Raw genomic sequence first — 13,648 nt, forward strand, 5'->3', positions numbered from 1 at the left:
TGATTTTCATTGAAATGTAGTAGCATTCTTAGTATGTGGTGTCGAACACAGCCTAATTCTTCAAGGGCACTTGTGAAGACTCAATTGCTGTGGCTTGTGAAAATAAAGTTCAGGCATTTGCTTGAACTTTAGCAGATAAAATGTTTCTATTCACTTCAGAATAACTGCAACCTGGCCATCCTGTTTTTGCAGTTAACTAATGCATATTGCAGCGTAGCCTCTGTAGTTCTGTTTGTGAAGTCTTCGGCGGACATCCATGCCTACCTTCCAGTCTATTAAAGAAATGTTCCAATCATTATGGCGCTCACAGTATATTCATACAATGCCAAATTAATGTATGAAAGTCCCCTCAATTTAAAGTTCACAATCTTCACTCTAATCTTGTTTCATTTGTAATCCACTCAGCTGGAGTAGAGCCCAAACAAAAACAAATTATATCCCTGTCCAAATACTTATGGTATTGTTTTGGTTCTGCACCCCAGCACATTGGATTTGAAATGGAAAATGAAAATTAAATGAGGCTAAAATGTCAGCTTTAATTAATGTGTATTCGTGTTAAGCATTATTTCAATAAAATATTATATTTTCCTTTTGTAGGGGAATGTGAGATGGATCACAATTTGTATAATACATTGTAATTATGATATACACCTACAGATACATTTGAGTACAAGATGTACACAAATATAATAAAAGACCTATCAGACAATTTTCAACATTCCAGCCGTTAAAAAGATAATGTAACTGTGCAAGGAAACCTAAAACTTGATTAGGTCATTTCAAATTTGATATGTACTGTTGTACTCATCAGAGAATATGAAAACTACTTGAGGGCAAAGGAGTGGGCGAGGGAGAGAGAGAGAGAGAGAGAGGGAGAGAGGGAGAGAGGGAGAGAGAGAGAGGGAGAGAGAGAGAGAGGGAGAGAGGGGGGGGAGAGGGAGAGAGGGGGGGGAGAGGGAGAGGGGGGGGAGAGGGAGAGGGGGGGGAGAGGGAGAGAGGGGGGGGGGAGAGGGAGAGAGGGAGAGAGGGGGAGAGAGAGGGAGAGAGGGAGAGAGAGAGAGTGAGGGAGAGAGGGAGAGAGAGAGGGAGAGAAGGAGAGAGAGGGGGAGAGAGCGAGGGAGAGAGGGAGAGAGAGAGAGAGCACTTCCAGTAATGTCTTTGCCAGTTTCATTAGTTGTAACGTTATTCAGAGGACTGAGAACAGTATTACTGATATGGGGGTGTGATGGATGGTCCTGATTTGAGTGCTCCAGTGGAGCTTCTCCCAGAGCCAGAAGATAATTTTACCAAAGGCTTTTAAGCTCGGGGAGGGTCAATAGCTGAGGGGATCATATTTGACGAGTCAAAGTCTTATTGGAGAATATAATATTGTCTGGGTGATCTGGGAAGACGTGACGACAACTTGCAGAAGTATTTTCTTTAATTTCAAATACCTGCAATACATTTTTTTACAGACCAATAGGAAAGTACAGGGTGTTACAGTGCAGTGATATGATAATTATATAGAATTACTCCTCTATTGCAGTAACTAGTTGAATCACACTAAACTTATAATGACCTGTATTAGTTTTTATTCATTTAAAAATCGCTTTTTTATCATTTCCTTGTGACCTATTCAGCTGGAGACATCGAGTTGAGCATAATGGTTGGAGAACTAGGTTTGCACCTGCAAGGTTAGGGTTGTAGGCTCAATCACAGGGACACTGCCCTGGCATGTTTGAGGTAATTGAGCAGGAAATGTCTAGGAATATATAAATACACTGTAAGTAAACATACTTATAAAGTCAATGTAAATAAGAGTGTTAAATGCCTCTAATGTCAATGTCAATATAAATGTAATCTGAAATAATCAGCAGGCTTCAGGACTGAAAGAACAATTGGGGGATGAGGATTAAAACAACCTACTAATAATGCCATACAAATAATGCCATAAAACAAAAGGAGGCATATATTAAAAAAGCATAAAAGAAAACAGAACGCATAAAATAAAGACCTACACCCTATATTGACAGTGATATATAGATGCCCCTGCCTTCATCTTATTTGGATGGGCAAACCATAACCACCAAATATAAAAAATAGTGACATCACCCAAATGTGAATCTCTCATTTCTTGGGTCTTATATTTCCCAATAGATTCAGGTTTTAATAGCAAGTACAATGGAAGGCCATACTTATAATGAAAATAACACTGATATTTTACAAACCTTGAATAGCCAGACTCAATATATCAGCATATCAAAGAGATAAATTAATGTACGATGTGCTACAAAAGAGCACTCTTAATCAAAGCTAATCTATCAAGATGCCTGGATGCAGCTTGCCGAAGTTCCTCATTTGATTTGTTGTCCTAAAGTGACACCTAGTGGCGGCATAACTTTACACACTCCAAATGGAAGACGCTCCCATACAGGAAAGTCTCCAAGGTCAGAAGTGAAAATACTTTTTGCATTCTTTTCTAATTTAATACAAAATGACATTAATTTCAGAATTTCTTAGTATTTGGTATGAACACCTTTTGCTTTATTGGCAACGTGCAGTCAAGCTGTAATGGACTCCACAAATTTGTGAAAAACCTGATGATTCATGTTATCCCAGCATTTTATGACAATGTTCCAAATAGCATTTTGTGATGTTACTGAATGCTTGGTTTTTGTCAGTCTTCAAGTGCCCCCATAAATGTTCAATGGGGTTGAGGTCAGGTGACCTCTTCATTGGTCTTCAAGTAGTTCTCACAAAGCTTTGAAGTAACATTAATTTGTTTTCATTTTTTCAAAATCCTAAAACTATTTCCAAGATTTTCCCAGATTTTCAATGTGGGCTCAGACCCCACTGTATAATGAAATATATTACTTCCTGACTACTTGGTGATTTAATTTAGACTAATCTTGCAAATACCTGAACATGATTTTCTGTATTTAGCATTCATGTTAATTTCAGAAAATGTTAAGTATCAAATATCCTTAATATTGTAAACAATATTAACTGTACTGTAAACAAAATCAGACGATTCTCTTGATGGGAATGCTACTGTAACTGTGCTGTGTAATATAGAATGACTGTCCAGTGAGCCCCAAAATTATTCACACTGGGACTGTACATCTATTCGATTACAATCCTGTACAGATCAAACTCAAATAAACGGTAAAGTAATTATTGTCCTATGTATCCCCTGTAGACCTAAAAGGTCTCCAATAAATAAAATCAATGCCATTAGTCCTTGCAGAATGCTTCACAGTTTAGTTTATTGACATTATAATATTACAAGTACCTCACAACTGATGTATTTAAAAATGTCACATGGGAAGCAAGAATCCTCTCCAATAACACTTAGTGAAACAGAAATTATGAGTATGGCCATATATAATCTAATCCTGCTAATAAAAAAACTGTAAAAACTATTTCCATTATAAATGAAAGGTCAAGAGGTGTGCTGTGCAATAGTTCCAACTAGACTTCCTGATACTGATGTTCTGTAGAAGGGCTCCATAGAAGAAACACTAGAAAAATACAAATGACATGAATGCAGTCAATATAACCTGGTTGGCTCTCTTAGGAGACACGGTAGACTCTTCGAAGGCCAATCAAAATGCTGGCCCACCTGGATCACGTTTACATGGAAGACACTGATTGGTTGTGCTTCCATGCTTATAATATGATTAAGTTAAGCAATTCAAGTAGAGTGACAACAAAATATTTTAATAAATTAAAATTCATATTGATAAATACAGCACTCAGCAGTACCGTGATATTACTTGGATCTACTAGATCAAATTAGATAAAATCAGCAAAGCAATTACATTTTCAATTTATTGTTCATAAATTAGAGAATAATTAGTTTTGCTTTTAAACAATGCAACAAATGCCCACAACACATTGAATAAAATAATGACATATATACTGAGATTGGAATGTGTTTTACATAAGGAAGAATATCAACAATAACTTAAAGAACAAAATCAGCACCTAACAGACAAGAGGATATTAACTATTTAATAAATAATTTCAGAATGACTTAAATGAAAGCCGAAGCACCAGTTTAGACATAAAAACAATTGCACTGCACAATTTGTGTACATAGATAGATATGCATGATTAAAAATGCAACATGAATGCTCAGATTATATGTAGAACCCTACTTATGTATGTTACAGAAAATATAAATGCGTAATGTACAACAACCTGAAATGTATGTTCACCAAGAAAAATGTTCTCATAAAAATAACTGCGTTGTGGTTTGAGGGTGTCTGTTGCTGCAATTCCTCTCGACCGTTAAAAGTCCGAAATGACCAATTGTACCTTTAAGCCAAATGTTCATCTGTCTGACTGTCAACAAGTTCTACAAGAGGTAATGGTTGAATCACAGAAGTGAGGATCCTGCACTCAACACCCTGTAAAATAATAGGCACACAGTACTGCAGTTTAGTGGAATCCATTCCAACTGCTAACAACCTTTATCCTGAACAAAACATGGCAATAAAATTATAAGGCAAGCCACAGCAATTGAGTCTTCACAAGTGCCCTTGAAGAATTAGGCTGTGTTCGACACCACATACTAAGAATGCTACTACATTTCAATGAAAATCAGTCAGAAATTTAGTATGCAGTATGCAGATTTGAACATAGCCTCAGTGTTTGGGGGGCATATACTGACATCATGGTAAGTTACCATGCCAAATACACTATTATTTTGGATTCAAATACTTTTCTGTGCTCAATTGATCTTGCCTGGTGCAATTGAGCCAGCCAAGAGGACAAGAAGGCGGGGTTTGCACTTTCTAAAAGTATTTCATAGGTTCCAATACACCAAACAAGCTCAGTACAGACTAGAAAATTTCCTTTTGAGTCCAAAATAATTCTGTAATTGAGTCCAAAACAATTCTGTATTTTTACCCAGGTCTGGTGTTAATATTTCATCTTTAATATGTAAGGAATACTGACCATATGATCTGCTGAGTATTCTTGAATATTCCTGAATATTAGGCCAATTTGAAGAAAGTGGAGCCTGGTACCTCAGGAATTCTCAGCAGGACATTCAAGTTATCGACAGTTGTTTAGTTTGCAGAAAATATTCAACTGATTAATCTAGGCATTTTCAATTACAATAAAGGTTCTCTTAAATGTAACCACAAGATTTCTGAAATTCAGTAATTTATTGCATACAAAATTGCATAGTTATATGTTATGGGAAAATATCCATGAAATATTAAATCTCTATTAATTTACATTTAAATGTGCAGTAGTCTAACGATTATTTTAGCACCGAGCCTTCTGAAATTGCACTCGCTTATGAATCTACATTTCGGAGGCTTTGATACCATTCGCTGTTAACGATTCTCTTCTGGTCAACGTAAAGGCCTGGTGCTTCTCATAGTACGCAGCCTCGTTTATAAAAGCGGGATAGACCGTGTGGCCACCTTCGTATTCGATCGTTCTCCCATCAAACGTTTGGAACATAGGGTCCCCGCGGTTCAGCGGCTCCCAGTCGCAGTCCTACAGAAATAAAGGCTTTTGTTGAGTCCGGGTTCGCTAGACAATTCTGTAATTCATCCGAAACACTTGCTGATAATTACGCTTTCCGCTTTACGCTTCACATCGCATGTTCATTATAATCACCACGGAGAAACATTGCGGCTAAAAGCAAATGCAACCGACAAAACAAAACGCTAATTTCCATACCCTGAACAGACGCAGCTAACACAACAATGGAAACAATTAAAAACAAAGATTTTTCGCTGTTCGTTTGTATACCTGTAAATTAGGATGCACCATGGCTGTGATGTTTCCATTTGTGTCCCTTGGGTAATCCATTTTTTCTGAAACTCTATATACATCTACAGTGCATGGCTGGAACTCCATACCTGTAGTGGGAAAACACAGCGTCACTTTTAGAGAAAACCAATCATTTAAAAGCAAAAACATCTAATAGTGGTTATATATATTCTATGACACAAGATACTGTAAAAGCATTTCTATCCCACTGTAATGACATTAGAGTCAATTGTAATTATTGTTCATTCTGAAAATGAGAGTGTATTTCTGCCATTGCATATCTTGCTATAAAACCAGCATTCATTCATTTACCACAGTTCCAGTATAAAACGGGAAGCTTCATTTCATATATGCTGCTCTTTTTTCAGTCACTATACAGTTAATGTTCTCCACAGAAAATGCAGTTCAGCACCGAGCAAGGCATTCTGGCCAGAACAATATGGCCACTGAGTCCATGCTACAAACTCAGTCTTTAATGACATGGAAACCAACCAACTTCCAACAAACATCCCATTCACTAACAGGGCTGTGCAGATTCGACAGGCCTCAATTAAAACTCGGGATCCAGTACATGTTTATGTGAAGCTAGAAAATAACTAACACTGTTATTTACTCATACAGGAAAAGGAAGTGGATCCAGACTTGAACTTTCACTTCACTAAAGAGGGTACCGAAAGTATTTTTAATGTCAAGACCTAAGAGCTGTAGAAGAATGTGTAGACTTAGAAAAGTAAAAAACTTGTAGTTCCAATTTGTAATTTATGCAAATAAAAATGTAATTAACAAAGAAAAAATATACACATGTAACAAAATAGATCCTTTGGTATGAGACTTAGATGAAAGGCAGGTCAACAATATGGTTTTGTTTCAATTTTACTCTCCACACCTTTATAAAATGTTGGTTCCTATCTACCAATCAGGTAACCAAACGGTCATTGCATTGGGGTATTTATGTCTACTGCGTGTCTCAACAACCCCCCTTTGTCCTTAAGCAGTCCACATCTCCACAGTCCAACTCAACACACAGGAACACTTCAGCAAACTCAGTAAACCCCATAGCCAATAATCCTGATAGCACTGTACAAAAAGACTGCAACTAGGCTGACAGGACTTTCTAAAAGTCTCATTACTTTATAGATCTAGACAGTCTTATGCATATACACAAAGCCACATTTAATACTATTTTTTTACATTTTGGGTAAGGTAAGATAGACATCTCTGAACAAGGTTGCCAAAGAGTATGTTGCATAGTAAGAGTGGAATGATAATCCTAGATTATGAAGTCCTGGAAAATACCAACCTCCGTTAAAAAGCTCAATAAAGTCCAAGGCATGTTTCACGATTGCTCGCATGGATTCAAAGATGTTGCTCCTGAGAACTCCTTGAGGCTGGGGACCAACTTCGAGACCTGAAAGGAACAGAGAGAGTCTTAGTGCCAACCAATCTGTTCTGACGATTGTTTAGTCTTTTACAATAAGTGCCATACCTCAAAATGAAAGGATGAAATCCGGCTGTATATACGTGGCATAACACTTGAAATAAAAATGTAGCGAGTTCTGCTGGAAGGTGAACTCTGATGACAGGGGTTAAGGCCTGATCCCAGCTGCAGCATTCCCAAAGACAACTGCAGTACATAAGCCTGCCCTGGGACCATGGGGCAGTGGCTATGGTACATGACTGGGACCCGGAAGGTTCAAACCCCGGTGTAGCCATGATGTTGGGCCCTTGAGCAAGGCCCTTAACCCCACATTGCTCCAGGGGGGATTGTCCCCTGCTTAGTCTAATCAACTGTAAGTCACTTTGGATAAAATCATCAGCTAAATAACAAATAACCATGGATAATACTGTTGTATACTGTTCCCCTGGATCACCCAATTCTTACCTTGGCTGCTGATGTGTCTCTATAGCATAACATTTACTATAACAGCCTTATCCTCAAAGCAGGTTTGAGCAAAATACTCTGAGCACAGAAGGCAACACCACCAACCTTTTCGTTCTGGTGGCCTACGAAATGGCATGTGGGGATTAAACAATGCCTTATTGTTTAGTTGTGCTAGCTAACACTGCAATAAGTATTTACATTGTTTCGAGTTATTAGGATTTTATTTAGCTTGCTATGTGTAGGGTACGCTAGCCGTTGAGATGAACTGAAAAAGATAGCTAGTCAGCTGTCGCGACAGTATTGAAACGACTTCTTCTTGAAATGACTTGTTATGTGGAAAGCTTAATAAGTAGTCCCTAGATCTTGTGACACACAACACAGAATGGAATCTTATCCTGAGCCAACAGCAGCTAGCAGAATAAGTGCATGAGTGCAACAGTGGAGGGGGAGTCTTAGTTGTAGTGGGAATTTGAACTGGTTTTCTCCACAGTGGAATGTTTTAGTTGCATTGGTGAAGAATTAACTCTGTTCCACCAAAGTTAATGAAAACAGTAGATTGCTTAAGGCTTGGTAATACATTTCTTAACTGATAGATTGCTTAAGGGTTGGTAATACATTTCTGAACTCAAAAAGGGATTCAACCTGCAAGAATTTGTAACTAGTTTGAATTCAGATTCAAGAGCGTCTTTTGAGACATTTTTGCGGAAGCTATGTGATTTCCCAATACAGACATGACTATATTTATGTTGAATAAAGAAACAAAACAGCATTTTAAAAACAACTGCAATATTAACTATACAGTATACAAGATAAACCAAATGGAGTACACCTTCAAGGACAAAGAGTATGAGGATTAAATTAGGTCTCTAGGCTTGTATATTTGGGTTAATCTCCTCCATTCTTTCAAGAACACTCAAAATTGTAAAAATTATGTATTATCATCACAGAATCAGCAAAATCAGTCTGTTCATCTTTGCAGACTGAAACCACTTTGGTCACCACTGAGACGTTATAATGTATAATTAGCAAGCCGCTAATTTCTCTTTTAAAACCTAATCCCTCGGCCGGCCTCCTAATATTTCAGACCGTAAGAGTCAAACCCAGTTCTCAGGCACTGCACGCAAGTACATAAGACACACACACAAAAAAAACAGCAGGCAGTTAACAGCCAGCGCTGTGTTGCTGTGGGATTTGGTTGAATTGTCCGGAATCGAGGCCGGACTTTGTACTCACCGATGGGGTGCTTGCCAACGGACCGTGTAGTGGAGTACTGAAGGAGGGGGTGCTCAGTCAGCAGGACCGTACAGCTGGCGGGCGCAACGGCGCGCTGCGTGACAAACAGAGAGCGGTTTACCTCCCTACAAGTGCACAGCGGTCTTTCCAACACTTTCCAACTGAAGGGCACCCGCTGGTGTTTTTAGCACTTGTTTCCTTGTGGCTACGGCTAACGGGCAACTCGCGTACAAAAGTGGGAACTAAATTTCAAGAGTTTGAAGAAGGAAAAGGACATTTGGAAATGAGTCCCAGGAACGGTTTTTAGTTGCGCAGAGTGCGCACATCCTGCTTGAATCTGACCCAAATAAATGTGTTTTTATAAATGTTTAGTTTCTGCCATACTTTTTTTCCCCCCCAGAGAAAACGTGCAAACCTGGGTGTTTTTAAAGGTACAGATGCATTTTTTCATACTTTTTATGAAATATCTTGATGTCAATATTTCAGGTTATAAAGAATGTTGTCACAAATATGTACTGACATTTACCTTCAATTTACAAGATTGTATTGCAATTTTCTGTGTTCCTGCCAACTCCCCACAAACATGTCTAAAAGCAGTGCAGAATACTTTTTATTATAACACTATACAATGTAGAATCAAGCATTGCAACCATGCAGCATTGTTTTTGTTGATTATTATAGGTTTACACGGTCTGCAATGTATTGCTCACCATGACGCTAATTGATATTTTCATCAATATTTGGACCATGTTTTCCTTTCGCACAATAACAGTGTGAAGTGTGAAGACTTTGAAACAACAATTGTTACCTTGATATAATTCACCATTTGAAGATTAAAGTGGTCCTTTGAGCTCTCCAGAATAAGCGTGCAGCCCATATTGGAGGTCGTGTTGTGCAGATCGAAAATGACATCGTAGGCCTCTGGACTGCCTTTAGGCCCAAACATCTGATTGATTTCCTGAGCTCTTCTCACTTCATAAGGCAGCTCTTCACTTCTCGGCACACTGAGGAGTTAATGCAACAGACAATGTTAAGGTATCCCACAATGCATTTGTCATAATGTACAATAATATACTAAAGCTTCCTTTGCCTTATATACAACCAGGTATCCCAAAATGCATTAGTCACAATGTACAATAATATACTAAAGCTTCCTTTGCCTTATATACAACCAGGCATCCCATAATGCATTTGCCATAATGTACAATAATAGACTAACACTGCCTTTGCCTTATATGCAACCAGGTTATCCATAATGCATTTGTCATAATGTACAATAATACACTAAAGCAACAATGCGCCAAAATATAATTGAGAAGTGAGGAACACAGGGTATTTGAGGAAGAACTGCTCATATCTACAACATAATCTGCATTACAAAGAAAAAAAATTGGCCCATAAATTATGCCACTTTGTACTTTTAAAATATTGTTGCAAATGGGTAGAGCGTCCCTTATTTCACTGATTCACTGTTGTGGTTCTTTCACTTGCAAATAAAACCAACCTGGAACACGTCCACTTGTTACTTTCCACCATTAAGCTTAGTTAATTTGAATGCAAACCGAACCAGGCGCTGCAGTACAAAAAACAATCTTTCGGAGTACAGCAGAAACTAATTAACCGCATGTTCATGTGACATGCGCATATTCACTGCATTCAAAACTTCATATTCATACTTTCCTATTCATTTCCTCACAGCTCTACATTTTTGACCAACTGCAACTTTGTACAATTAACAGTGAGCGAGCCTTTTACCCTGCGCCGGTCTTATTATTCCGGGCTGGCCTTTGAACAGCACTGCACTCCTGCAGGCCAATTGTGCCCTTTTTCCTATTTTACTGTTTCTAACTGCAGCGCAAAACAACAAAAGACACCACAGTCGCTCTACCAGTATGTTCTCTGAGCCACTCCTGTATGACAGAGGGAGGGGGAGGGGTCCCATTTTAATTAAAAAACAACTTCCGGAAAAACGGCCAGGTTCTGTTAAATAGAAATGTTGGACGTGGCGTGGCATGGTGTCTGAAAAGGGTTCAACTACCCTGCGGACTTAAAATGTGATTCTGTTCTTGCTTTCTCTAAATTAAACACATGAATAAAAATATATAGAAATGCAAGAGTGAATACATGGATGCTAACTCCCTGTAAGTAGACAGATGAATTCCATAACCTGAATCTTCTTAAAGACCTTTCTTGTGCGTCGCTGTACAAAAAGGTTGGGCGAGACTCTTCAAGGTGGTTGTAAAAATGGTAGAGTGTGGCTGGATTTTGTTTTTAAACAGGTAGAGACAGATACTTGTCCAAATTTACATTTTTGTGGGGGAGGCTATAGCTATTTCAGTTCCCACTCTCTGAAAAACAGCAAAACTGAATCCTTAATGCTCAGCCACTAAAGTTTAACTTCGGGTTTCCACATTTGTGGAAACTAGTTATGAATAGCTCAAAATCATTATGCTCTTAAAAGTACAGAAGCAACACCACAGCACTAACCAAAAGCAACTTATTTTACATTGCTGACATTTTCTTGGTTTTCAACAAAGATAAACCACATTTTCTCTCATAATATTTCATACAACTATGTGCCATATGGCATATCATATACCATGGCTTTCAAATGACTATATTGTGAAAACCATTCAAACATATTAAAATACTATTGATCTCATATACAATGAAAATGGGTAATCTTGAATGTTGCATGTTCAATGTCCTCTGTCTTGGAGATACCCACTTTTGTATTCCTGATAACACTAATGTTCTCCACTACTGTCACGCTGCATAGGAGTGCCTGCCAAGGAATTGCCATGTAATGTTGCTACCTTTGGAAAATACTGCCCAGCATTCAAACAAGCCTACTCACTCAATGTGTTGGAGAAAATAACAGGAATAAAATTTGGTCAATAGAGACCATAGCAAACATTTACAGGAGTTTTGAGTTAGATTCCATCACAGGCTAACTACCATTTAATCACAAGCTGAAAACAGTAAAAACCATTATGTTGAATGGGACTACAACCATCTGAATTAATAAGAAAAGCCCCCCCCCCCCCCCCCCCCCCCCCCCCCATCTGCAGAAGTTAACTGTCTAAATTAGGCATAATATCAATCCAGTGAAATACAGCACTACAGTGAAATACAGTTGTGCAATTACACGTTGAAACAAACCTAATAACAAAGTGTTGCAACAGAACAAAGAATTCCCATTGTGCAAGATGCAATATCAGTCTGAATCATACTGTACCAAAAGTCTGTGACAAAGTCCAGTCTGCAAATCAATTCACTTTCTGAGTGTGGACGCTTGCTAATATTTATGGTTGTCAAGCACAATAATACAAGGCAGGTTTCAATTCTGTCCAATGAAAATGTGCATTTTCTAAACATCTGGTTTTAAAACGTTCTGGTATCCACTACATTGAAACATATTTGTGATTAAAAAAAGAGTAACATACCAATTCAAAGTGGATTCATTTAGCCTACCTGAGGTTATCTTGAGTGAAAGCTCTGTTCAAATCGGTGTCGATATATCTAGTGCATTTCTCCACAGCCTGGGGGTTAGTTATAAAGGGCTTTATAGTCAGTCCGCTCCTCTGGATCTCCGCTCCGTTGTTTATCCACAAATTAACCAGCGTCACGCCTGACATTTCATTTCCATGTGTACCTCCAAAGATAGCCACTTTTCTAACCTCGGGCAGATTAACAACGCCGTGGCACGTAGTCATTGCGATGACAACCGAAAAAATGTTAGTTAAACCTAGTCCGGAAAACCTTTAAGAACGAGGAAGTTAACAGAGCAGTTGTCGCTGTCGCGTCCTTCGGTCACTGCACTGTTTTAGCAGACTTACATAATAGCCCAACGTTTAAATGTCGAGCTCTCACGATGTCTGGAGTAAATAAACCCCGTGTTATACATTACTTCTGTGGGTTGGGTTAAAGGATCCTCCTACTTCTCATTTTACACTGTAGTTTATTTTTGTACGCGTTTGCACCAGTGTTAACACCAGCTAAATACCTAAATACTATGGCTAAGTGCAGAATCGGCTTACATTTCAATTAAATTCACGGAACACTTGGACGCAGTGAAGAAATCGGCTTATGTTTTGATTAACTTTCAAACAAAGTCTGTGCAATTTCTCACAACTTTAACGAAGTGACAGCTCAACAGGCGTGCGAATGGACTAATCATATATTCGTTTTTTTTCTTTCATTGCATCTCGGGAATAATGTGTCCTTCGCTGTATTGTATTTCAAGCTGGTCATAGTTGGATTTTACATCAGGGTTCATATAAAATGACCAGATTTAGCTTTAAGTCAATATTCTCCGCGTTTTCCCAAGTAAATCCCGTCTTCGATTATGCAAATACAACTCCCTGTACAAAAAGGGACTTCATAGCGAATGCACCCTGGTTTCCACCTGTTCTTCGTCTTCCAAACCAGAAGGCTCTGAACGCTACTGTTCAGGCTAGCATTTTTTCCCGTCATACAGGTTTTAAGGGTGAGTTTCTAAACCGAAACTTTGGTCGACCGAAAGTAAATTAGCACCTGTGTCAAGCCTTGTCAGAAGCTGCGCGTATGCCTTTATTGGACGGAATACATCAGACAGATGCAGGCTTCATATAAATGCTGCGTGTAATTTTGTATGTCAAAGTACAATTCATTCACCCTAATTAAGCCTAATCCTAAACACGCACATTTAATAAGGGAGGCATATTATCATGGAGAGCAAATAATTTATGCAAATTCTTGCACATGCATGCCAACCAGTGT

At 38.5% G+C, this 13,648-nt stretch overlaps 1 protein-coding gene across 2 annotated transcripts; it reads right to left on the reverse strand.

Moving 5' to 3' along the window:
* Positions 1-3,217: 3,217 nt before the first annotated feature.
* aspa (aspartoacylase) lies at positions 3,218-13,372 on the reverse strand. Of its 2 annotated transcripts, XM_061248603.1 has the most exons (8): positions 12,362-13,372; positions 9,696-9,891; positions 8,888-8,981; positions 7,073-7,180; positions 5,752-5,861; positions 4,942-5,493; positions 4,300-4,391; positions 3,218-3,500 (listed from the first exon to the last, which is right to left on the reverse strand). In XM_061248603.1, the coding sequence occupies exons 1-6, from the start codon at positions 12,601-12,603 to the stop codon at positions 5,296-5,298; spliced, it is 948 nt and encodes a 315-aa protein (XP_061104587.1). In that variant the 5' UTR covers positions 12,604-13,372; the 3' UTR covers positions 3,218-3,500; positions 4,300-4,391; positions 4,942-5,295. The 2 variants fall into 2 exon arrangements, with proteins under 2 accessions (XP_061104587.1, XP_061104586.1); XM_061248602.1 differs by having other exon boundaries at positions 3,218-4,391.
* Positions 13,373-13,648: the final 276 nt, after the last annotated feature.

Source organism: Conger conger, chromosome 7, assembly GCF_963514075.1.
Source record: "Conger conger chromosome 7, fConCon1.1, whole genome shotgun sequence".
Taxonomy (NCBI): Eukaryota; Metazoa; Chordata; class Actinopteri; order Anguilliformes; family Congridae; genus Conger; species Conger conger.